The sequence below is a fragment of the Tympanuchus pallidicinctus genome, unplaced genomic scaffold (assembly GCF_026119805.1).
Source record: "Tympanuchus pallidicinctus isolate F22 unplaced genomic scaffold, pur_lepc_1.0 scaffold18, whole genome shotgun sequence".
Classification (NCBI taxonomy): Eukaryota; Metazoa; Chordata; class Aves; order Galliformes; family Phasianidae; genus Tympanuchus; species Tympanuchus pallidicinctus.
The window spans coordinates 1476211-1497634 of NW_026294699.1; the positions used below are offsets into that span (position 1 = coordinate 1476211).

At 54.1% G+C, this 21424-nt stretch overlaps 2 protein-coding genes across 3 annotated transcripts in view; one reads left to right on the forward strand and one right to left on the reverse strand.

Moving 5' to 3' along the window:
* The window catches only part of LOC128079053 (ankyrin repeat and fibronectin type-III domain-containing protein 1-like), a 133531-nt gene extending 121970 nt beyond the window's left edge, over window positions 1–11561 (reverse strand). Inside the window, exons 1-2 of one of the 2 annotated variants that reach the window (XM_052679923.1) lie at window positions 10520–11561; window positions 296–356 (exon numbers count right to left, since the gene is read on the reverse strand). The gene's annotated coding sequence lies outside the window, so the exon portion shown is untranslated. Of the gene's footprint in view, window positions 1–295; window positions 357–3191; window positions 3305–10519 lie in introns of those variants that run through there. The other variant, XM_052679925.1, reaches the window with a different exon arrangement.
* Window positions 11562–12372: 811 nt separating this feature from the next.
* Window positions 12373–19590, forward strand: TEDC2 (tubulin epsilon and delta complex 2). Its single transcript, XM_052679944.1, has 10 exons — window positions 12373–12503; window positions 12602–12697; window positions 12786–12841; window positions 12981–13632; window positions 14883–14936; window positions 15660–15744; window positions 16067–16175; window positions 16402–16503; window positions 16788–16996; window positions 19369–19590. Exons 1-10 carry the CDS (start codon window positions 12478–12480, stop codon window positions 19513–19515), a joined length of 1536 nt encoding a protein of 511 aa, XP_052535904.1. The 5' UTR covers window positions 12373–12477; the 3' UTR covers window positions 19516–19590.
* The last annotated feature ends 1834 nt before the right edge of the window (window positions 19591–21424 follow it).

The following is a 21424-nucleotide window of genomic DNA, read 5'->3' on the forward strand; positions in this document are numbered from 1 at the left end:
CTCACAGGCTCAGCTTACAACTCCAAAAAAGCATTTAAGGAAGACCTAAATCCAGTTTCCCTGACTGTACTGAGCTGAAGGGATGCTTTTTGCAGCAAGAAATAGGAGAGAAAAGCATCCAAGGCAGCTGAGCACACTCAGAGGACTTCCCATTTTCATGACACTCAGAAACACAGCAAAGAGAGCTCACAAGGGGAAGCAGCAGAACAAACATCTCAGAGGGATTCATGGACTCTGACCCATATTTACACACTGCAAAGAACGAGATGAGGACAGAGAGCTGCCCTACACTTACCTGCACACGGGAGGCTCTCTCAGCACGGGTAGCTGGCGGTGCTGCTGGCACTGGGTGCAGTCTGCAAATAAGAGAGCAAGGTTTTATACCATGTACATCCATCACACACGTGCCCCAGATCAGATCTCAGCACGGCAGCAACCTGCAGGCTCACAGGGTGTTAATCTGGGGGCTCTGAAGCATTCTAGCTGCAGGTAAAACAAGGCCCTGGGAGGAGAGCAAGATTGCTGCCTTTCATTTGGGGAGAGGGCTTACAAACATCAGGCGCTCAGAACAGGGACGGCACAGACACTGAAGTCCCAGGAAGCTAAAGGAAGAGATGACAGCTTGGCAGCAGCTCAAGCAACGCACACAGAGCAACACCATGTCTGCCAGCACACTGCTCTGCACAGCAGGACCCAGCAGCTGGCAGGATGGAGCCAGAGGAACCCAGCAGGACCAGGGAAACATTTCAGGCTGTGCACAAGTTTCAACCCACCCCAGGACCAAGCAGTCCTCAGCCCTCTGCATTTCATTGGTCCCCTCAGGCTACTGCTTCTTCTACAGGGAAAACGCTCCTCCATGTCTGGAAGCCTCGGTGCTTTGCTGGCTCTCCATAAGCTCCCCAGACCCCAAACCCACCCATGGGTGCTGCAGAGCTCTCCCAGTTCCCCTTCTCAGCTCTACAGCCCCACACACAGATACTCTGAAGTGGGACCCAAAGCTCATCTCACACCACGAGTTCTGCCACACATCCAAAAACAACACTGCACCAATCTCTCTTCCCCAAACTCACGGCCCTTCTGCTTATCTCTGGGCACCCCCCAAAAGCAGCACTCTGGCTCTCATGAGGGCACTGCTGCATCCACACACTGGTGCAGCACCTCAAACACTGAGTGCTGAACTGGGTGCCTTCCAGGACTTGAAGGGAGCACACAAACAGCAGGGAAAATGACTGTTTGCATGGGTTGATAGTATTAGGACAAGGGGAATTTTAAACTGAAACAGGGGAGGTTGAGGTTGGATATGAGGAGGAAGTTTTTCACACAGGGTGGTGAGGCACTGGAACAGGTTGCCCAAGGAGGCTGTGGATGCCCCATCCCTGCAGGCATTCAAGGCCAGGCTGGATGTGGCTCTGGGCAGCCTGGGCTGCTGGTTGGTGACCTGCACACAGCAGGGGTTGGAACTGGAGGAGCACTGTGCTCCTTTGCAACCCAGGCCATCCTGTGCTTCTATGATAGCAGGACATACAGCTATCAGACAGCACCCAGAGGAGGGCTGAGGAGGCAGGGAAGGGTCCGGATTCCCCCATGCACTGCACAGAGCACACTGCCAGCCCCAGCTCTGCTCCCAGCAGAGCACTGCTGCCAAGCAGAGGGCTGGAAACGAGAATTACAGCAGCTGAGCACTGTGCAAATGGCAACGGGTTGCCCTCTTAGAAAATTAAATCCTCTGAGCTAACGAGAAGAGTGTTTGCTCTCAAGCTGGAGGTAAAGGGCTGATAATTAAAAGACCCACTGGCATAATGGCTGCCACATTTTTCTGACTCTTAATTTAATTATCCCCATTTCGTTATCCCGTAGGAACACGCACAACGTTGCCCTGCGAGTTCGGATGCCAGAAGCTCCCTCCCTGCTCGCTCCCTGCTGACATCACAGCAAGTGAGAAGCACGCGACCCCTCAGTGCTGTGCAATGCTCCCCCCATCCTCCCCAAAGAAGCCGTGCTCCATGAGCCAGCCCCAGGAGACACAGAATGCAGCACTTTCCTTGCTGAGGTTCCACCTGAGATGGTCACAGCCCTGGTGCTGTAAAGGACGACTGCAGGTGCCCTGACTCTGGGAAACAACTGAATGGGTTCTGCTAGTAACAAAATACATCTGGATCATCACTTTTCAGAGGGGGAGGAGGAGGAGGAGGGATGTAAGCAAAGTTGTGCAACTATTAGGGGACAGATGCCCTTGTAATTTTAAATGAGACATGCAACTTAAACTATATATACATACACACACACGTATGTGCACATACACACACAACATCAAAAGTACTTTGGGTTGATACGGAGCGAAAGCTGCAACAAAGGCTGTGATAGGAAGCTCCCACTGCACAGCACTATCCGTGCAGGGCAGAATGAAGCTCCCTGGCAGCTCCAAAGCCCTGGGCTTCAGCCTTTCAGGTGCAGGAAGGCTTCAGGGGCCGCATTGCAGCTCTGGGTGCCGTGGTGTGATTAACTCTGGGCATGCAGAGCAGAGCAAAGCAAAGCAGAGCACCCCAAATCCAAGCAGGAACAAAAGAGACAGGAGCAGAACCTCCACTGGGACGAGGCAGAGCCAGGGCTCCATCCCCACTCTGTCCCCAGACTTTGTATTTTCTACGGAAGTCTGCTGAAAACCAAACCAGAAAGTCCCGACAGTGAAATGAACCTGCCGGGCAGGGAGGCCCCCGAGCACAACCGAAAGCACCGCAGGATCCGCTGAGCCCCATTCGGAAGCACAGATCCCCTCCGAAGCCGCACAAAGAACGAAACCTTTCTTGCAGGCTCGGAGCGGGCGGCACACGGCTCAGCCCTTCCACGAGGGACGGCAGCAACGCCGCATTGCAAGAGCATGAAGTAATCGTGCTCCTGCACTCACTGCTCTGCCATCCAATTAGCCGCTCCAAGTGTAGGACGACCGGGAAAAGAAAAAAAAAGGCGGAGGGGGGAGGGAGTGAAGAGGAAAGCGTGATGGAAAGCCAGGAGATGTTTTGCAACCGCGGACTGCTGGAGCGCAGGGCCTGAGCAACCAAAGCCATGGCGGGGTGCAGAAGCGGCGGAGCCGGGGGCGGCGGGACGGCGTAAGGAGCGGGAGAGCAGCAGAAGCGGCGGAGCAGCAACAGCCGGCCGGGAGCAGCAGGACCCGCAGCGCCCACCCCGCTCACTTTGCTCCGCCGTCCCTCCGCCCTCCTGCGGCTCGGCCGGCCCCGCACGCCGCCGCTGCTGCCGGAGCCCCGGTGGGCGCGGGGCAGGAAGCGGGGCGGGGGCAGCTCCGGAGCCACCCCGTAGCCCCGCCCCGGGATGCTCGGCCGGAGGACGGCACGGGATGGGGCCGGAGCGGCCGCGCTTACCGTGCTTTGGGATTGCGCTGCTCCGCTGCCCCTCCTTTTCTCAGCTTCCCCCCCCTTCCTCCCCGGCTCGGCTCAATGAAAGCCGTTTGGAAGCCCTCCTTCCATCCCAGCGCTGGAGGTGCCGGCGGACGAGCGGAGCGCACGGCCCTTGCAGAGCTCGCAATGCGGCAGCCGCCGTGCAGTGCCGGTGGCAGCGGGCAGGTGCGGCCCGAGCTGCAGGCGGTCCCGGCTGCAGGCTGCTCTGAGCGCTCACCCCGAAGTCCCCTGCGGTGAGACGTCTGCAAAGAACGAAACGAAGTCCCCAGGCAGACGTTTTCTTTTTAAGATTTGCAGAACCGCTGTGCCGATGTACGCTGTGGGCTCCGTGTAGGACGCGCAGTTGTTTGGCAATTTCGAGGTCTTGCGTGCACTGCAGCAACGTGCCGGCCCCAAGGTCCCGGTGGGACGGCAAAACTTGCCGCTCTAGGAGAAGCTGCAGAGCAAACTCCTGGCTGAGGGCTCTTGCTTTTCCCCACGTTTTCCCCTCCCCAGCCCGTGCCGGCCCCTTCCCTTGCCCTCCCCATCCATTTCACTGCTGCTGAAGCTGCAGTTGATAGCGCATCCAAGCTGCCACCCTCACCTGCAGCCTGCCCCCAAACCTTGTGTAGGGTCCCCAGCAGGCAGCAGAGCACTGGGCCTTGCAAAATGCTTTGGATATGTTTGAATGGTTCCAAATTATTGTTTAAATGTATTTTAAAGTGAAAGGGGTGACAGCTGTGGGAGGATACGTGCACCACACCTCTGTGCTCAAGGCAGTCCAGAATGTGCTGCGTGCAATAGTGTTACGTGCAGGCAGGGGATGGGGAGCACCGTGGCCCTGCAGTTGGTTTGTGCACAACCACCTGCTGCTCTGTGCGGCTGCAGAACGCTTCCTCTGAGTTAAAAAATCCTGAGAACGTTCCAACAGTGATGATTTGAGCGAACAGCCTGTATTGCCAGCCCTGCAGCTGCATTTCAGCAGCGATGCCCCTGCCACAGGCTCTGCCTGGTGATCTGCACAAGCAGGCAGAGGTAAGCGCGCTCATGTGCAGCCCCAGGACCTGTGTTAGCATTCACTTGGAAAAGAGCTGGAAAAAGAGGCTGGAAAAGAGCAAGCCATATCATTCAGCAAGGGGAAAAACGATACATTCTAGGACTAAGGAGATATAGCACAGTGAAAATGTTTGCTGGGAAACACAAATAACATTTTTCTTCGTATGATTAAACAGAAAAAACTCCCGACAGGCCCACATCTGGCAGAGAAGCTGTGGGACGAGCTGAGCTCCCAGGCCAAAACGCCTGAGGCTCGCACTGAATAAGAAAGGAAAGCATTTTCTACCCTCGACACAACGTATGCAAGCCAGGGGAGGGCTGAGCCTGCAATCACAGCACAGAGCGTGCATCCCGACCCTGCGGTGCCTGCAGAGCTACAGTCACAGCGTGCCAAGGCTGGCACTGCACTGCCTGCAGCCCACAGGGCACCTGCTCCTCACACCGTGCTTCCCATGAGGACAGCTGCACAGCTGGGGTCACTGCCTGTGCTTTCATCCACAGTTCAGCTCCACAGCCCTGGCAGAGCTGAGCAGGGACGGTCCATCAGCGCGCCGTTCCTGGCATCTGAGAACCCGCGCCCCCCGTTCCGCTCTTACTGCTTTACATCACTTCTGTGCACAGCAGGACAAAACGACTCGACCTCTGTTCGGGCAGCTCCAAATCAGCTGTGAAACAGTAGGCTGTAATTAATGATCTGTATTAATGCTCAAAGTCTCTCGTTTCCCGGTCCTCATAAAGAGCAATTGCCCTGCAACAGAAAAGCAGCGTTGTGGCCACCAGTCCTGCAGAGCACATTGCTTTCTTAGAGTCTACACACTCTCTGTGCCATAAATCATTGCCTAATGTGGGAGCGAGGATAACAACGCTGGTGGAAATTCTGACATGTGTGAAGCCAAGCCCTGCCCTGCCTGTACAGCTGAGCTGGGGATGGGGAGCAGCTTCCCTTGCACGGACACGGGCTCTGAGGGGACATCACCTCCAGGGCAGACCATCCAGGGGGTCTTCAGACCACAGCTAACATCAGCCCCCATCGGGGTCTGCAAGTGAGATGCTGACAGAGGCTCAGCCCATTTGATGCACTCACTTCACTTCTGGGCTGTACCTTCTGCTCACCAGACTGCACCTTCATTACAAAGCATCCTTTGCACAAACTGGCAGCGTAGGGTTTTGCACTCAGCTACAAAACCCTCGTCTCATACCTCCTCTCGCTGCTGAGGCTCCAGCTCCAGGCCTTCAGGCACAGCTAACATGCAGGGTCAGTAACGAAGGCAGCTCCTAATGAGCAGACATAAGATGCAGTGATGGATGGCACCCGCTTCATGAAGAGCTGATCTAAGAGCTGTGCTTCTTGGTCAGGGAGAGCAATTAACAGTAATTTCTAAAATAACCAGTTTCAGGTTTGATGAAAAACGCAAGGTCTGACAGCTTATGAGTGTTAAGCTGTCTCAGGGACTGCAGCACAAACAGGGCTTAAACCCAACACAGAGCCCAACAGTAGCTCTCCCATCCCTACAGCCCAGCCAAGCCTGGCATATGGGCTCAGGGCTGGTGGGGCCATCGCTGTGCAGCTGCTCAGCTTTGGTCCTTGTCTCAAACATGGAGCAGAGCTGTTTAACGCCGCCCAGGGTCACAAACTCAGGAGAGCCTTTCACCAAAGGCCAAGCAAAGGGAATGCAGTGCTGGCACCCCACCTGCCCGACAGGCAGAAGGCCTTTCCCTGAGCCTTCTGCACCTGAATGCAGGGCCCCCTCTGCTCCAGGAGCCCCTGTTTGTGTGTTGTGAGCCAGGTGCCATGCTGAGCTGGCAGCGCCTGCCGGAGCGGCGCGTCTCGTTAGATGTGATCAAAACTACGGCAGTTCAAAGTTGCTGTGGTCTCACAGAGAGTTGGGCACAATCAAATTACCTGAGGAAATCAGAAGGCTGACCAAAAGGGTGGCTGGCCCAACTTTCAATAGCTTACTGGCAAAAGCTATAGCCTTTGATTGGGAGGCAGCACCTCTGGTGGCTCTTAATCAGTGCTTGCTTCCAAGTACAAAGGGAAATTGAAGCAACTTCACCTGCAGGCTGATATGACCTCCTGTTAAGAACTAAGAACTGCCTCCACTGGTGATTGGAGCCTTTGTGTCTCGGGGCGTGCGGGGATGGATGTGAGAGGAGTGTGACAATGGTTGAGAATGGCGGAGAATGGGAGGATGGCATGAGATGGAAGCGTTGGCCCTCCCAGGACGACCCAAGGTCTCACCAATGGTATTTTCTTCCAGAGATTCTTCAGCAAATAATGTACATTCTTTTGCCATTCAGAAAGAGCAGATGGAGCTTTTGAGGGGGAATGTGAGAGCTGGAGCTGCCTGATAACCCTGGCCTCGCCAACAGGGTGAGGAGCTGTCAGTGAATGCAAGGACGCATTCTGGCAGATGGAGTGAGAACCCGAGTGTGAGAAACGAGCAGAGATCTCTCCTAGGATGATGTGTGTGTGCCTGCGTGTCTGGAGCAGTTCAAAATCGACTGATGGGAAAGTCTGGGCTGAATGCACCAGGGATGAAACACGGGCAGTTGAATTCGGACGTCTTCCTAGCTGAAAAGTTCTGTCCTGTGTACTAAACCAAGTTTGGGAGTAATGAAAAGAAGATTTCCAGTCTCCACTGGTGGTAATTTCCGAATGCCAGATGAGGAAGATGAGACTGAATAAAGCAAATCAATGAGAGCTCGGTTTGAGCGTGATTGCAGCCCAGGGGAGCAGGATGCAGCTCATCAAACGCTCTCACCTATGCAGCTGATGGCCTGCAGCTGATCGCTCCTGTCTGAGTCTGGCAGCAAAGATGATGTTAATCTGATCTGATTAATCACATCTGAATCTGACAGTAGCGTTTGGAGAAACCGAAGATGCCTTCCCCCCACCTGAGATGACCTTCTCTGTCATCAGCTTTCACGTATAGCCTGTCTTCATCAGCTTTGCATTGTGAAACAATGTTGAATGCTTCATTAAAACCTAAATATATTCCTGCAGCCCCTTCTACTGTCAGTCAATACAGTGCAGAACAGACAGGGGCAGTACTCAGAGCCAACATTTCCCTTCTCCTCTAAGTCCAGATTAGCTAAAGAGGGAGAACAATAAAAAAGCAGTTAGGAAAAGCATTTTATAACACCCTCGCTTCGTTGTCTTGGATTTGCTACTAGAACAGCACAAACACTGCTGGATTGGCCTCTGTTAGTTGTGCCTGGGGGTTCTTCCTTCTCACTGTACCCCTGTTTAGGGCTGCAGGGCATGCAGACTGAGCCCAGCTGTGGTTCCCCCATCACACTGCACAGCACAACAGCAGAACATCACTCACATCCTAGCAGAAATACCTGCAGGTGAGAAAAGACAGACCTCACCAAAGTGAGAGGCTTGGTGTTCCTCTAACTGGAAGGAAAACATTTGGGAACAAATGTGTTTGCCTGCAAGCCTCACTCCCAAGGTACACAGACCCCATGTTTGAACTTCTTCTAATAAGCAGAGAGCCAGCAAGGTTTTAGCCTTTACCCACCAGTGCTACAGCAGTAGATGAGAACATAAATTTGTTTTACGCTTTACCAGCGGGCCTGAGAGAAACAAGAGGAGATTTCCCGTGGCCCTTGCTGCCCTCCATCCCCCGTGGGGCTCAGAACCATGCAGCTCACTACCATCTCAGTGTCAGAAGCTCAGGCCCACGGGCTGGTGCTCCCTGCCCCACAGCCCCATATTCTCCTGTGCAGGAGGACCAAAAGGAAGCAGCCCTTAGTTTTCCATTTGGCTGTGCTTTCCCAGGCTGTAAACCAGCAAGCAAGAAGCCTTAAGGGTAAAACGGCCTCACAGACCCCTTAGTGTGCAGGTCCCTCAGTGCACAACGGGACCAGAACCCTCCATATTCCAACAGCTGTGAGGGATGCTGTGACTCCTCAATGTGAGCCAGGAGCTCAGCTCAGCTCCAGGATTTTGAATACATGCTAATGTGATTGTCCTTACCACGTCTGCTCCCCAGGCAGGGGATCAATCCTCTGCTTCCCACAGGTGCAGCCGTTACCTGCCTGGTTTGATGGGACTGCTAGCACTAAGTGTGCCTACCAGACAGAGGAACGATGCTGCAGCGCACCACAAAACCTGTCAGCAGCACAACACAAGGCCGTGCCTCGCTTCCTTCCACCCACAGGGCCAAGCAGCTCTTCTGAGAGCCAGAGCCAAACTGCACAGGAATGCGCAGCAGAGAGAGAGCCGTGAGCCCGCTGCATGCAGCCGTCCTCCCCCTCCAGCTGCAGACAGTGCCTTCCCAGGACATTTTGCATCCCCTTCCCATCGCATCTTGCTGATAGCCAGGAGAATTCCGCAGGGATTTTGGCTGCAGCGAAGTGCAGGCTCTGGGAATCAATTTCCTGGAGTATTTGCTCCAAAGAGATGACGAGGGCTGAATAGGATCTCTGGATGGCTATGCATTTCTGCAGCCACACAGCAACATCCACAGGCTTATGCTGGAATTGCTTTGAGGATTTCTCCTTCCCTAAGCAAACTTAAGAATGGTTTGGGACCCAGAGAAGAGTGCCTCTGGGTTACCTCAGTCCTTCAGGCATCTCCCCACTGGCTGATGGGTTTATCCAGGACATTACCCTCCTACACACAGGGAGGATTTTCCTGTGTCAGCTCAACAGACAGCTGTGATCTCTATGGGCAGCACACAGGAGGAGCACAGCTGGTGTCACACAATAAGGACTGGGTAGGTTTAATGGTGACGAATTGCACCATCATTCTGTCTATCAGCATTAAGGCTTCCCAGCACTGGGTGAAGAATCAGTTTGCTTTGAGGGACTCTGCTCTGCTTCTGTCTCCTACTTTCTCCCCCTTCCCCCCGTTCATCCAAGCGTGGTGCCTGCTTGAATTCTGCCCTAAGGAATCTGACCATGATGGGCTCTGGGTTGGGTTTTCAAAGAGCTTTAGGCACTCAGCAGGAGACCCGAGGCTTGGGACAGCTCTATTGATGAGCTGCTGGGCGTCTGACAGCCGGGCTGTCAGTAATGAGGGAAGACAGATCACAGGACATCACCGGGCACCTGTCAACCGTAAGCAATGAATGCTGACATTGTGGCTCCACATTTCACCTATGCAAAACACATCATCATTGCAGGTCCTGAAAATACGTCGGTTGCTCCAAAAGTAACGCCTCCTATTTATTTTCATGGAAACTACTGCTGATAAACAGAGCACAGTGACACCGTTTGACAGAGGCAATCCTCAGCTACCAAACACTATTTTCCAACACAGTCACTGCCATTAGCTGTGCATTTTCACCAGCCGTGAACCAAGAATACAGATCTGCATGGCCTTGTGGAACATTGATGTCTTTCACATCACTGTCACCACTGAGATGCACCACCAACAGCCTCACTGTGCTGACAGCCACTGCTCAGCCTCCGTCAGCATTCAGAAGCACTGATGAATGCCAATAAGTGCCACGTTTTCTGCATGAAAGAATTCAATCCTACACCTTTGCTTCATGTCAGATGTTGCTCTGTCAGAGTGCCCCATTGCTGCTGTCTGTCACATAGCAACAAAATGTGACAGAGTGTTGGTGGGAACGTTCAGCCCCTACTGCCATCCCACCACCATCTGCCTCTGACACTGGGGGCCAATGGAATGGAATAGGAGGCATTAGATTCGGAGCAGCCTTCGTGACAGCTGGCAGAGCTGTGCCTATGAGCAACTGCCACTTCTCCATTACACAGGTATTTTATTTTATCTTTATACCCACTTGCCTTTTGGAAATAAATCTTGAAGTGGTACTTAGCACCTGTTTCAATGCCATTTAGCGTGCGTGCTATGTCACAGGACCCAGCACTACCCCAGCAAGCAATAAGATGAAGCAGAATGCCAACTTATGCTCTGTTAGTCAAAAACCCCATCGCTCAGTCCAGGCATTCATGTGCTGTGTGCCAGCTGTGCCAGTCAGGGTCAGGTCGGCACAGGGCCACGACATGCTGCTATATGAACAGAACGTCGCCTTTTGCTCGTTACCCCCTTTACCATGAGATGCTATCAGCAAAAAAATGTCAGAGACAGATACCTTGGATTGTGTCAGATGAGCCACTGGAAAGGCAGCACCCAGCAGGGAAGGTCCGTGTGTTTGTGCAGCAGCTGCCCGGCCGCAGGGCTCTGCAAAAGGCACGGAGCAGCACAGAGGCACACGTTCTGAGGGCAGCAGGGCTCTGCCACGGGCAGGTTTGGAGCTACATTTGCCAGCACAGAGCTTTCATCTGTCAGAAAGCTCCTGCTCTCCACCTGCTAATTACCACCTCGCCCAGCTCTTGCGGCACAGTGCGGCTCCACGGCTCAAACAGCACCGCGCTGCCGCCCTCCCAGCTCCCAGCACTGTGGGCTGCGGTGCCACCCAGCCCTGAACGACTGCAGGCAAGGGATGGGATGGTCTGTGGCACTGCTGGCACACAAAGGCTCCCCGGTCCTTCTTCCCAGCAGGCACAGACCAACCTCGAGGGCTTCCTCGGCCCCTGCAGCGCTGTGGCTGCATGCTGGGTTCATTTGGACACTTTGGTGCCAGGGGCCGCCTGGCTGCAGTGCTTCCAGGTGTGGAGATGAGATGCAGAAGCTGCTGAGATCAGATCAGGTCTCCCTACAGCACAGCAGTCTGATCCTCCTTATGGATGGCTGTAATTGCTTAAATTCAAACAGCCTGCAGATGCCTAATGAGAACCTGGGAGTTCTCCCACAGCTTGCAGCACGGCGCTGTGCTGAAGGAGAAGAGACCCTCCATGGTGGTCCAACTCCACCCCGCAGCCAAGGCTGGTGTCAAACCTCATCAGGAGAAAGGGCAGCCCATCTGGTGCAGTTTGTGGTGCGTTTCAGCAGTGGTGAGGATAAGGCACGTTCCAGATGGCCGTGCACATCTGTCACACCACAAAATGAGGAGTGCCTCATCTGTGAGAATGAGGGCATCATGAGCAGGACTGAGCAGAACATGCATCGGAAATGATGGTGGCAATGCTGGAAGACTGCAGTCTGTGCCAGGTGGGTCCCACTGATGCTCACACAGGAGCAGAAAGATTCAGTCTGTCAGTGCTACTGAACCGATAAAGGCTGATGCTGTTTTCCTGGATGCCAAGCTGTGCTGTCAGCACTGAGCCAGAATGGAGCACTGCATGGAGCGGCCACAGGTGAACTCCACATTGAAGACAAAGCTCCAGATGCAGCCCTCCGTGAGTAAAGCGATGGCAAAACCAGACAAACTCAGCCTTCCAGAGCAGAAGCCGACACAGTAACACCCTGCATCTTGAACTGGAGAAATGGACGTGGAGAGACCTCACAGCAGAAGCTTTTTATTGCTTGGCAGGTATTCTGACAGGCAGCGCTGGGGTAGCATTGGGTTAACCCTCCAAAACTTTTCCTCGGTTAATTGTTTGAGAACAGGACACATTTTCATATGTTTTACATATTCACGACACTCTCAAAGTCATTTCCTTTCCACGCCCAATGACTGCCCAGCAGATACAGCCTTTTTTAGCAGTTTTTAATGCCACCTGGTGCCCCTCTTGTGCAGTGTCGGTCGGTCCTTTGGATGGGGAGTTCTCTTACCTCCTCCAACAGCCTTTATCTTTTCAAATCGCCCCTTTTGTCCCTAAGATTGCTCTATCAGCCAGTTCAGGCTGGATGCGGCTCTGGGCAGCAGGGTTGGCGACCCTTGCACAAAAGCAGGGGTTTGAAACTAGATGATCACTGCGGTCCTTTTCAACCCAGGCCGTTCTACGATTCTACGATCCTATGAAGTGCAATGCCGCGACGCCACTCTGCCGCTAATTCCGCCCGGTGCGGTGCTGGCTTCTATCCGTACGTCCAACGGTCCATAACGGCGGACGTCCCCCCGCCGTAAGGCGCGTTTCTTTCCCCTCCCGCAGCCGCTATCCCGGCGGGCAGCGCAGCGGGGCGGGCCGCAGTCGGTACCGCCCCCAGAGCCCCCAGCGGCCGCCGCTGTGCCGGGCAGCGCCGGAAGGAGCGCGGGTGCTCGGCGGGATGCTGCCCGCGGGATGCGGCGGGCGGTGAGCGGAGCGGAGCGGGGCGCGGGGCTGGGAGCAGCGGAGAGGGGCGTTGAGGAGCGGAGCGGGGCGGGCTGACGTTCCCCGCTCGGACCCCGCAGGTTGGAGGCGGCTCTGCAGGCGGCGCTGCGCGGAGGCGCGGAACGGCGGAGGGAGTTGGAGCGGAGTGCGGAGCGAGGCCGGGATCTGCTGCGGCGGTGAGAGCGGTCGGCGCCGCGGTGCCGAGGTTGGGTGCGGTAACGTCGGGCCGTGGTAACGCCGGGCCGCTGTGCGTGTGCCCCGCAGGGAGAGGCGAGGAGATGAGCGGCCGAAAGCGGAGGCGGGAGCCGGCGGTGGACGCGGTGAGCGCTCCTGTCCCGAGCCGGCGTCACGCGGCCCGGCGGGGGGTTCGTGCCGGGATAGCTGGGGGAACGAGTTGGCTCGTGGAGGAATAACGGGGGATCCGGGTTTGGGGTCTGCCGGGCCGTCTCCTCCTCGCAGAGAGCGCGCCTTCATCCCGGGAGCTGGAGGAGCTGGAGCTGCTGAACGCCGCCCTGGAGAAAGCGCTGAGAGTCAGAAAAAGCGTCTCCGGAACGCCCGCAGCGTCGCGGGGAGCTGCGGGAGCAAAGACTGCTGGCGGGGAGTCTGATGGTGGAGATACGGGAGAGCTGAAGGAGCCTGCGGCCATCGGAGACGGCCCTGCGGCTGCCTGCCCCAGCCGCGAGGTGAGAGCTGGAAGCCAGCAGCCCGCCGCTGCCAAGAAACCTCCTTCGTACCGGCTGCGAGCCCCGTACAGGACTGACCCGGATGTGAGAAGAACCCAAAGGAAAGCCCCGGCAGGACGTGTCAGCAGGACTCCTGCAGGGGCTGGGAAGAGCTCTTCCAAAGTTGTGGCTCCCAAACAAGGAGCCAGGCGTGGGCCAGCGGTCCGTACATCCGCCGCACCCCAGAGGACAGCTGGCTTTCCCAGGTCTGCCCCCAGCCAACAGCACGGCGGCCCTGCTGGGGAAGGGAGCTCAGCGTCTGTGTGTGGGCAGCAGCTCAGTGATGGGAAGAGGTGCTGTGCTGCCCTCGGGCTGCCCGGCGGAGCAGAGGAGCACACAGCTGGTGCAGGGAGCGCATCGCCGCGGGCAGCCGTGCTGCAGGAGCAGGGGTGAGTGCTGGCTGTGCTCAGCGTGGCCAAACGCAGCTGCAACGCTGCTCTGTATGACCTGATTTATCCCGGATTCCTCTTTGCTGGAGGAAGGGGCCTTTGGAGACTTTTGTGGCTACTGAGTGAGCGTCTGCACGCTGAGAGCTGCTCTCAGATGGCTGGGACTTCAGAAGTCCTTTCATTATGGTTTCTGCTACCTCTCAGGCCTGCCGTGACTGCTTTGGGAAGCTGTCTCTGTAGAGCTTGCCTCAGAGTCCGCTTTTCACGCCAGCTTATTGATTTTCTTTATTTTCATTTATTTAAACAGAGGTAATGACAAATAATTCATGAATCATCTCTCTCTCACAAAAGCATATACCCAGTGCTGCTTTCTGGATCTCATACTATGCCCTTTAACTTCTAAGATGCTGTCTGCATAACTGTAGAATCAGGATTAGCCTGAGTGTAGGGTGCAGGAAGGCTTACAAAGTGGGTGTTAGTGCCACGTCCTGTGGGAGGGCAGGAAAACAACGCTCAGAACTGTGGCAGACCAGTCTGTCTTTTCACATAACTTCTACATTCATTTCTGTGTGCTCTGTGCTTGAGAGAAACAGTGACATTAAGATCTGGTCCTGCCCTTGGGTAATACTGAGACGTTGGTCTCAGCAGCCCCAGCTCAGCTCCCCTGCATCTGTGCAGGGGAAAGGACTGCAGTGCAAGTGCTGGGGTGGGTGGGTGCAGGACACAGAGTGTTGCTGTGGGAGCAGGAACGTGGATTCGGGTGATTATTTCCTTTCACCCTGGCTGCAGCACTGGCTGCAGTTTGCACAAGGCTCCGCTGTAACTGCCAGCTCAGTTGGCAGAGGGTTTTGCACACAAAGGAATGGGAAAGGAACTTTGCACGTATTCACCTCACCCCCACAGCAGAACGAATCCTGACTCGTTGCTGTGCATGCAGTGGGAGCTGCAGTGTGCCTTTCCCATCCTCGTGGAGCTCAGGTGCAGTGGCACGGTGGGATGGGTTGTGCACAGCTGTGCAGCAACTCAGAGCTGCGGCTTTGCCCCCCTGCGTTGGGGCTTTTGGCAGCACGATGTCAGAGCTCCCCCAGCTCTGCTCAGTGATGGGCGTAGAGAGGAACGAACACCTGGGTTTAACTTCTGGGGCTTCTGATGTCTTCCGTTACAGCTAAACTAATTAAGACAAAAAGTAGATTACTCTATTAGAAGACGGGGCTCTGCCGACCTCCAATGGCAGCCAACCTGTTTTGCAGATGCCAGCTGGAGCTGCCCCTGCCCTACAGGAAAGCCCACACCAGGAACTCCCGGTAAGCACCAGGGTTGCACAGAGGGCTGGCAGTGAGTACCCTATGCTGTTATTTCACCAAGTTGTTGGTGGCCTAGACAGCTCTCTGTGCTGGTAGCACTGCTGCTGTGCTTGCATGAGGCCAGATCTGCTGATAAGCTGCCCTGTACAGAAGTGTTGACCACTGGGCAGCCTCTTTTTGGGTGAGCCAGGTGCTCTCATCCATCCCCCAGTCTGCAGGGACATCTCTCACTGCCTCCTGATGATGAGATTTGTCAGGTCCTATGCTTAAGCCATGAGTTGCATGAATTGCATTCAGGGCTCCTTGCATTAACCTCAGGAATTGCTCCTTTTGCGGGGAGCAGTCATTTATCAGGCAGCAATCTGTCAGCTGCCCTTTGGCAAGTTGGAAATAATCGGTTCCCTTAATTTTCCCTGCTAAATGGAGCCCTTCAGCATCCTGATAGCTCTGATACAACTTAATGCTCTTCGTTATTGCGTTTACACTGGGTAACAAGTTGAAACTAACCTTTGTGCTAAAGATCACCCAGGGAGAGAAATCACAGCGGTGCTGAGAGCCTGTCCTGTGCGTGCCCTCCCATGGAAACTTGGGTTTGCACGCATTTAGTGGAGGAGCAAACGTGCAGGGAAAGAAAAAGGCGAGGAGGTGCCTGTATTGGAAGCACTGATGCACACTTGTGGTGTGAGCAGACCTGAACCCCTCCTGACCCCCTGGGCTTTTCAGGGCATGGGAGAAGTGCCGTCTCTGCCACACGAGTGCCGATGCAGCAGCTGCGAGGACGCGTTTCATGGAGAGGACCCAGAGCACTGTATCCTTCCTCTGCTCATCCCTCCCAGCTCTATCAGTCTGTGGTGTGTGTCCATGGGGAGGAGGTGTGCCTCCATAGCAGGGATTCAAGCCTGCTCTCAAGGAAGCGTTTTTTCTTCCTCGTGGAGCAGTTTTTGTGTATTCGTATAAGTTGTGATCTGGGCAGAGGAGGCTGAGAGGTAAACATCTGCACTGCCCTCACCTGCTGCCTGCAGTGCTGGTTCATGGGTCTGTGCTGCTGCCCCTGGTTCCAGCTGCTCTGGGCTGAGGTGCGTGCGCTGGGCTGTTGCTGTCAAATGTTCCTTAAGCTGCTTTTGTTTGAGTTTCGTTCACCAATGTCGACACTCAGCCCTGCGGAGATAGAGGAGGAATTAAAAGCCCTCCAGGATGTCCCCTCCCGTCTGAGCCTGTATGTGGAAGCTGAATCTGCAGGTACAAAAGAAAAGAGTGGGGAGGAGGGCAGAGGGTGGAGTAGGGGTGGTTTCAGTGGGTTCCACTTCCACGTATCTGGTGCTCTTGGCATGTGCCACACAAGATGGACGGGAGCCCTCTCTGCCCCACATGAGGGCTTGTTAACCTATGGCCACTCCTGAAACTGATGTCTCCGGTGGGTTTCAGCGTGCTCATGCCTGCTGGTTTTCCTCTGCTTCTCCTCTAGACCATCCCACTCTTCAAAGAGAGTATGAAAGCCTTCTGACCTTGGAAGGTCTGCAAAGCGCCGTCTCCCAGTGCTTGCATCAGCTGCAGCTTCTACGAGCAGGTGAGCTGGAGCTGGAGCTGGTTGGAGCTTTTCGTAATTGGAGCTCAACAGTAGTTTGCCCTGTGTGGGTAGGATGCTGCAATTCACAACTGGTGATGGAGCTGTGGAGAGAATGGGGAGGGGACACTGTGCCATATGTCAAGTTGTCCTGATTGTGCCATGTGTGAGGAGTGTGCCCCAAATGGAAGAACATCATCGTGTTCCTTTAAAGTAATGACTGAAGTAGGTCCTGAGCTCTGTGAATGTGGATTTAACTTGTCACTGCCAATTCTTCATCCTGACAGCTGTGGAGTCCCAAAGGAGGCTGCACCCAGACTGTACTGGAGACCAAGGAGGCTGCTGTGCAGCCCATGCTGCTGGGGCTCGGGTGTGTGGCAGCGCAGGCACGCTGGCTGTGCCTCTCCTGTGCTACTCCAGGCTCCAGGAACTGAGGGATCTGTTTGCCTTGAAGCTGCAAGTGTCTATGCTGCACCAGGAGATTGCCTTACAAAAGGTGAGTCTGTAAGGGATAGTGCTGCTGTGGTAGGGTGAGAAAAAGGCAGCTGTGGAGCAGCAGGGAGCAGTGGCACAGCAAGCTTTCCCAGTAGCATTTCCTTATGCCTCACATCCATGTCGTGTCGGTGCCACGGACTTTGTGGAAGAACAGATCTACCCTTTCAACAGCTTGAAGTGTCTGACCCTCTTCTGATAACATTTTCTTGCCACTGTCCTGGAGTGTGGCAGTGCAGGCTGAAGTTGGCAGTGCTTGGAGATCAGCTTTGGCCACTGTTTACCATCCCATCAGGGCCCCTACTTTGTCATCCTTTCGTGTGACTGTCTTCAGCTGGCAAACTTCTGTGCTGTCTGCTGTTTCCCTTTTAGTGTCACCCCCCTGTGCAGCTAATCTTGACTTTCCCTTCCTTCTATGGCCTGTCAGAACATGAAAGGAGCTCAGCCTCTCCACCAGCCTGAGCAGTGCTTGCTGTATGGGACCATTAGTTCTTCTTGACAGCAAAGTGCAGAGGTCTGTGAGGCTATGTCTGCCCTGTGCCTTTGACCTACCCTTCAACCTGCCTCAGTGATTTCAGGCTTTGGAAATGCAATTTTTATAACCCAGGGAAGTTATTTGTAAGATGCCACGCTTTTCTCCCTGGCTGAAGATGGACTGTTGCTTGTTTCCAGATGGGATTTTAGTGCTGTATCCTTGAATTATGGGTTGTGAGGTCTTTGCTTTTATCTACCCAAAGCATCGCAGTGACTGAAGCCCCTTGCTTCACTGGTGGGTCCCATTTCCTCTGCACGAGTATTTAAATAGGTGCTGTGTGCCAGCTGAGCTCTGGGTATCTGAAGCAGCTCTCTTCAGAGTATGCGTGGTGCATGAAATTCTTGGGACAGGTGAGGTGAATGCACTTGGTGCGGGATAAATAACCAGGGAAAGGATCTGTTTATCCCTGGGCCAAGTCTGTCCTTTGCAGGAAGAGGAACAGCAGGAATCATAGCAAGTGCTGTTAATTCTTAGCTTATCTTTGGTGAAGGTCTGTTTCCCTTTATTCTTCTTTATCAGGAACAGATCAGAGGATGGAATAGAGAGGGGGCTTTCTCTTAAGAGTGCTACATTCCCCCACCTGTGCCAGTTTTTCCCTCAGGTGGCATTTTGTCTACAGATCTTCACTCTTTTCAGAGATTAGCAAATGTGCTGTTCCTGTTTCCTGCAGAGATTTATAGAGAACTGTGGAGAGGAGCCCTCTGCAGCTTCCCAGAGTGCTGTGATGTTTGGGTCTTCCTTTCTGTCCTCCACTGGAACATGCTTGGAGGGCTGTGATGATCACATGGAGCTTACCATCTACTGCTGTTGTGAGAAGCAGTGCACTCAGTAGGCCACATGCAGCTCTAATGAGCAGACTGCTTGGAGTTCATTTGCAGGTAGCAGCCGAAAAAATCCCTGGCCAAATTTCTGAGCATTCATTCTAGACCAACACACCAAAGGTTTGCTTTTGTCCCTTGACAGTGAGACAGACTTCATTTGTGCTTCAGTTGCCAGTCACATCGCAGAGCTTGATGCCGTTGTGCTGCTGCAGGGCAGCAGGTTGCTGCAGAGTGGGCTGAGCTCACTGGGAGCTGGGCTCTGTGAGCGGGGTGTCAGGCAGTCAAAGAGAAGAGCTGTGCTTAGCAGTGGGTCAGTAAGCCCTGAGTGGCGTGGTTCAGAGCTGCCAAATCAACATCAGCTTCACCTGTTCCACATCCAGCATCAGCTTTAATTGCTTATGAGGGTGGGTAGTGATAGGACAAGGGGGAATGGTTTTAAACTGAGACAGGGGAGGTTGAGGTTGGATATGAGGAGGAAGTTTTTCCCCCAGAAGGTGGTGAGGCACTGGCACAAGTTGCCCAAGGAGGCTGTGGATGCCCCATCCCTGCAGGCATTCAAGGCCAGGCTGGATGTGGCTCTGGGCAGCCTGGGCTGCTGGTTGGTGACCTGCACACAGCAGGGGGTTGGAGCTGGATGAGCACTGTGCTCCTGTGCAACTCAGGGCATTGTAGGATTCTATGATTCACCCATGTGTGCCCTCAGCTTCTCACAGGGATGCAGCTCAGAGCAGTGCTGGTCCTCCCCTGCAGCACAGCGCAGCACAGGAGCACTGCCCATCATCTCACTGCTCAGAGCACTGCTTGGCTGCTGGCATGCTTCACGAGCAAGGGATGAGCAACCCTGCCATCCTGAAGGCTGGCCAAGGAGGGCTTTCCCATGCCAGTTAGCATGTTGTTACTCAGGGCTCTTGTTACAGGGCTCTTGTTAGACCGCATTTGTTATGCAGCCACTTCAGTTCTAGGATTCCCAGAGGAGCACCCTGTCTTCACTCCGTTGACGTGTCTCCTTTACTCCTGCAGCTCACCATGACAGAACTGCTGCCTGTCCTGGACACCAGGCCCTGCCCAGGGGCCACTGCAGCTCAGCTGTACCGGGCGATGTACACACAGCTCTGCGAGGGAGGCGGGCGCTTCCCTGTGCTGGTGCAAGATGAGCTGGCAGACTGAGCTGGTGAGAGCCTCTCTATGGCCATTCACATAAACAGCTGTGGTTTTAAGCAATAAATCCTTTCTGATACTTTACCTGTTTGTCCGTCTAAAGGAAACTGGTTTTCTGGGCTTTGGTTTGTTCCTTGTCGGTCGTGACTTGCTGATTATGGAGGTGTGTGAAGCCTCTTCATGGGTGTTCTCCCAAGGTCTGTCTGCTCCAGATTCTTGCCCACTTCAGCCATGGCCTTGTACTCAGATAACGTAGCTGTCCCTAACATGTGTTACACTGCTCACAGTGTGTTGGGACACAGCTTTCAGGGCTGAGAAAATGCAGGGAAAACGAGCCGCTATTGCCATGTAACTTTGTTCATAAATTGGCACGTAACCAGTGTTACAGTAATGCTGATTATTTATTGTTAGTGTTTCTGATGTTTTCATCCACAGCCACCCAGGCTGCATGCAGCAATGCCTCTTTGGGAGCTGCTCTGCTTGCAGACACTGCTCTGAGCCGTGCTGCTGCCCGCACTGCTGCAGCTGGAGCAGCCCCTTTGGCGTGTGGGTCACCTTGCTGCTCGGATCCACAGGCAGCTTCGTGACCTGCCGTGCTCTTTTGTAATGACTTACAGCTCTAGCTTGCAGCTGACATTCATCCAGGCTTCTGCTGGATCATCTTATCAGGGACGGTGCCTGAGCCAGGGAAGGGCAGGGCTGTGTGTGCTCAGGGGGTGCAGCCGCAGCAGGAGGGAGTGATGGAGCAGCCCGGTAGATGGCACTCAGCCCTTTGCTTTGCTGCTGAACCTGTGCTGGCAGCGGCTGTAGAAGCAGTCTTTCAGAGTGACTTAACGCAATGCCCTGCCCAGCTATGGGAAATACAAGTTCTGTAGCAATCCTGACCTTGCCACCACAGGAACGCCTGCTTCAGTTCTTCCTGCACCTTCAGTCTTCACTTAAACCCCTGGCACTGCTGTCTGCTGCTTTGGAGTCACATGGCGTGCTTCTGGCTTGCAAGCATTTTGAAGTCCGTTCAGCAAAGGGCCACTGAATACTGATGCAGCATTTCTACTTCTTGTTAAAGCTGGGTTTGCATCATACCTTGCAGCTGGACCAAACTCCTGTTTGGAGGAGTTCAGCTCTTGGAGATGCTGACGTTGGTCATTATTATTTCCTTCTGTGTTTTTTTTTCAGGGCTGGACTTAAGGTGGTCTGACTTCCAAATGTTTTGTCCTTTCTGACCTTCAGAATCTGCCCAAACCCACCCCAATGCTGGGTGAACGTCAGCTTTTTACCATCACTTTAATTTCTTCATCGCATTGCATTCGGTTCTTTGTGTTTTGGTTCCTGAGGAGCGTTCAGCAGGGGCAGCTCTGCCATGTGTAACAGCAGCCGCCCGGGAACATTGGTTCTTGGAGTCTGGATGTATTTTATCTACACGCCTGGCAGGGTTTTCTGTATACAGATGTCAGCCAGAGGGGGAAGGGATCGTTGTGTTAGAAATGCACTGTTGTTACAGGAGGAAATGATGCTGGTGCTTCAGACTGAGGAGGGGAGAAGAGATGAGATGAGAGATTGTATTTGTGATGCCAGAGGATGGTGTTAGAAAAAATACAGGAAATACTCAGTGTCTCCTGAAGGTGATGGATGGCAACACCTGAATTGGCTGTTTGCTGTGAGTCAGTGCAGCCAGTGCTGTGTTTCACTGGGAACTTACCAGTCCTCCTGTGCCTCGGTGGAACCCCAGAAAGCAGCACCCCACAGAGCAGAACCCCTAAGCGATGACTCCAAAGCAATCCACCCTACAGGCGTTGGAGTTTCTGTTCTGCACCGTGTCAATGAAATTCTATCTCTGTGACATCAAAAGTGCCAAGGAAGATCTGTCCTCTCGTTTTTCATTGCTGAAGACTTTCTTTTTGCACCCTGTAACTGAGGA

Coding starts and splice junctions, on each gene's coding strand:
- TEDC2 (XM_052679944.1), top strand. CDS start 12,478: ATGCTGCCCGCGGGATGCGGCGGGCG. Junction 12,698..12,785: donor GGCCGGGATCTGCTGCGGCG/GTGAGAGCGGTC, acceptor TGTGCCCCGCAG/GGAGAGGCGAGGAGATGAGC. Junction 16,176..16,401: donor TGTGGAAGCTGAATCTGCAG/GTACAAAAGAAA, acceptor CTTCTCCTCTAG/ACCATCCCACTCTTCAAAGA.